General features: G+C 43.0%; 1 protein-coding gene across 2 annotated transcripts in view; it reads right to left on the reverse strand.

Moving 5' to 3' along the window:
• yrk (Yes-related kinase) overlaps positions 1-4,051 on the reverse strand; it is a gene marked incomplete in the record, with an annotated part of 25,709 nt that overhangs the window by 5,364 nt on the left and 16,294 nt on the right. The window contains 4 exon segments of one of the 2 annotated variants that reach the window (XM_014005681.1): positions 864-1,043; positions 1,583-1,738; positions 2,177-2,341; positions 3,518-3,667. In XM_014005681.1, coding sequence (XP_013861135.1) covers positions 864-1,043; positions 1,583-1,738; positions 2,177-2,341; positions 3,518-3,667 — 651 coding nt within the window. 2 annotated transcript variants of the gene reach the window in all.

The following is a 4,051-nucleotide window of genomic DNA, read 5'->3' on the forward strand; positions in this document are numbered from 1 at the left end:
AGCAATTAAATAAATATATTTCAAAACTGTGGCAGCCATCTTGAATTTTCAAATCCTTTTATTTGTATGCGTCCCCCTAAAAAACACTCTGGCCAACACTCGCAAGAACATCTAGCTCCACCCCTGGGTCACCTGAGTTAAGATGGCAGCTAAAGCTAAGCTAAGCTAAGCAACATTAGCAAATGGCTACAACTCAGCCAGTTGAACTGAATTACTATGGTTTGGTAGTTGCTGAGAGTTATCTCCAATATATATTCTGAGCATTAGGAGATTGCACTTATTTAAGTTAAAAATGTGGGCATTAGTGTCTTTGTGTTCATAGATAAACCTCAGTATTCCCCCTTCAGAGTCTAAGCTGTATAAAAACAATAGGAGGATGCTGGGCAGGATATTAAAAATGTAAATTTGAGAGATGGAAACAAATACTAACAGCAGGAGATTAAAAAGTGAGCTCATTTTGAAGCATCTACACTTAGTATTTGTTTATTTGTTGACAAAATTAGTTTACAAGATAAGTATCTCATTTCACATAAACCTTTTTTTGTTATTTTACTTAAACCTTTTGTCCTTTACGTTCACAATTCAACAGTTTTGTGTAATCCAAGTCTGAACACGTTCTGTCAGTTTTAAAGATATTTCCATTGTTTCCTCATGATTCCAGCGAGTTCTAACAATTTAAAACAAAGGGCATCCTTGTGGAAAAACGAATTCAGTTTTATAATTCATCCTACTTTTAGATGGTGGAAAAAAGTCTAATTTCACTTTAAAAGTTTGACTTCAGTAAGGTTTCCTCCCACTGTGATGGCAGCCGTTCAAATCTACATCATGTCAGAGGGGGTGACGGTTTAATCAGCAGCCGATACCTTGGCTCATGAACTCGGTGATAATGTAGATGGGCTCCTCAGACACGACGGCGTAGAGCTGCACCAGCTTGTCGTGCCGAAGTCTCTTCATGATCTGAGCCTCCTCCAGGAAGGCCTCGGGGGACATGGTTCCTGGCTTCAGAGTCTTCACCGCTACCTTGGTGGTGCCGTTCCACATGCCTGGCATACAGACGAGGCGACGTTAGAAAACAGAGACACACACTCACACGGAGGCTCGCTCTGCAGGCGTGTACACCCATTTCTCTGTCAGAGTGATGCTGATAGCCGTGTGTCTACATGTAGCATCTGATCCGATATATGGAGCATACATGGAGACACAAACACAAATACAAAAAAAAAAAAAACAAGGTAATCTGTCACATGTGGTAAATTTCTGGTGCATGCACGTGATTGTTATTTCAGAGAGCATGCATGATGTGACACGGTGAGGTGAAAAGGCAGGGAGGTGAAGAGGATGAGAGGCTTTCTGGTTTTTCTTACACCATTAAAAGCTGCACCTGAGTTACAAGGACAGGCACAGATCTCTGCTTGCTCCAGGCAGAAACCCTGCATGGCTCAGAAAGCCAAAAACACTCAGAGCCAGCCACTGAAAGTTTGTGACTTAAATCTGCAAAAACATAGGAATACCATCAAATCTGTCAGGACTATAGGATGTTTTTTTTTTTTCCTTCACAGAGAGTCAGCAGAGACTGTCTCACCCATCCATACGTCCCCGAAGCAGCCCTGTCCCAGCTTCCTTTGCAGGGCCAGCGTTTCCCTCGATACCTCCCAGGCATCTCGCCCAAGACCCAAGGTGAGGGGGGTGGAGTTGGGGCAGGGCTTGGTTAGGTAATAACACAGCCCATCGTTAGAGCCTGAAAGTGGGGGAGAAAGGGGTGGAGGGGGTGCAAAAGAAACAGAGTGGAGATGGAGGAGAGGAAAGGAAAGTGGATGAGGAGGGGAGAAGAGTGATGGGAGGAAAGATGGGACAAAAAAAAAACCAAAGAGGATGTGAGATTTTAAAACATGCACATGCAACCACAGGGGGATGAAGGGAAAACAACTCAGCACACCTGGATGCGAAATGCTAACTCAGCTTTTTTTTCTGTTTCCAAACYATTTGTCTCGGAAATTAAAACGGAGACAAGCTGCAGCTCAGTTTGCTACRCAAATCAACAGTTAGTTTGTCAGGTCTTTACACCAGAAACGTGCAACAAACTCACCGTTTGATAAATCTAATATATATTTTTATTCAAGTGTGTGATGTTGTCTCCCTGCTTCCCCCTTTAACAAAAACCCCCCATCAGTCCTACCCATCCAGACTTCTCCAAACTGGCCGTTGCCCAGTTTCTTAATCAGCTGGAGAGACTCGCGGGGAATCTCCCACATATCCTTGGTCTTCACAGATAAGTCGGCCAGCTTAGGCATGCCCCGCTTACAGCTGCCAATCAAACGGCAGCACAGTCCTGCCGCTCTCTCTGAGGGAGAGCCAGACAGACAGACAGACAGACAGACAGACAGACAGACAGACAGACAGACAGACAGACAGACAGACAGACAGACAGACAGACAGACAGACAGACANGACAGACAGACAGACAGACAGACAGACAGACAGACAGACAGACAGACAGACAGACAGACAGACAGACAGACAGACAGACAGACAGACAGACAGAAGAACAGAGCAAGTGCAGAGACAAAAGGAAGAACTAGACACGTTTCTTATGTGCAAAAATCAAGCTCAAGTAAAGCAAAAGTAAAGAGCACCACGGGACATAAACACAGCGTGAGCCACACAGAGATGCTACTGATCACAAACAGCAGATTATTTTCCATTAGCTGCTTCAGCCACTAGGGGGCAGGCTCACACTGACAGTTGCAGAGGAAGTGCAAGACGTTGTGTCATACAAACTGTATCCAACTGATAATCAGTCAAAAATATGTCAAAAACATTCATTTTTCTGTTTTAGATTTGTTGTAAAAAATAATAAAAATAAACAAATTCTGCTGCTACTGTCCATAAATACTGCAAAAACTGTAAATACTGGTCTATAATTCTGTATACAGTGCCTTTTTGCACAAAAAAAATCAGCTGCTACTGTCCAACAAAAATGTAAAAACTGTAAATATCCATTATTCTGTCCACCCTACTTTTGTATTCTGTTGTACTTTATTTATAATATCTCAGACCGTCAGTAAATAGAGGAACTGCAAAGAAAGAATTTCATTGCAGTGTAACTGCTTGTATGTTGGGCATATGACAATAAAACTCTTGAATCTTGAATCTTGTATAATAGAGGATCAAAATGTCAAATTCAGTATTTTGTTGCCGCTGATAGAGCTTATTTTTATTACACGTTCTGTAAAGTACTTTTATTTGTCGCACGGCATGACTTTTTTTTTTTTGTAGTAGACCCTACTTTTACAAAGTAAAGACAAAAGCCACATGAGCGCAAAGCGATAAAAAAAAGTACAAAGCGGTATCAGATAGAAGTACGGAAGCAGCGTGTTGCACACACTCTGCACTAACTGTGTGCAGTGGTCAGTTGTGCAACAGCATGACTCATTTTTTTATTTTTGTTTTCTGACTGTTTCGATAATTAAAACATTTTTAAGGTAATAAGTCACAGAAGGAGGAGTTTGTGTGTTACCTGTGTAGTGCTGGACCAGCTGTGGAACAGTGTCAAACTGTGATCTGGTGGTGATGTAGTAGCCTCCATTGTCTAGTTTCCGAATCTTATAATGCTTGACATGATCTCCCTTGTTGTCGTCCCAGTCACGGATGGACAGAGAGTAGGCTCCTGGGGCCAAAAACAACAGGCTTTAAGTGGGTTGAGGTGAAGAACAGAGCAGAGAGAAACCCTTTTTTACGAGACACTGAGTGTGAGTGTTGAAAGTGTTTTCCTCCTCACCCTTGGTGGTCTCACTCTCTCGTATGAGGAAAGTTCCTCTCTGATTCCCCTGAGCCAGCAGCTGTCTCTCCGCATCCTTTCTCCCCATCTTCCCAAAATACCACCTGTCACCAAGGGAACACCACACAGGTGAGAGCAGCAGCAACACACGCCACTTGACCTCCACCTTCAGACTACATCTCAATCATGGATGAATCTTAAAGCGTGCTCTAGTGTGTGTGTGTGTGTGTGTGTGTGTGTGTGTGTGTGTGTGTGTGTGTGTGTGTGTGTGTG

The sequence above is a fragment of the Austrofundulus limnaeus genome, unplaced genomic scaffold (assembly GCF_001266775.1).
Source record: "Austrofundulus limnaeus strain Quisiro unplaced genomic scaffold, Austrofundulus_limnaeus-1.0 Scaffold32, whole genome shotgun sequence".
Classification (NCBI taxonomy): Eukaryota; Metazoa; Chordata; class Actinopteri; order Cyprinodontiformes; family Rivulidae; genus Austrofundulus; species Austrofundulus limnaeus.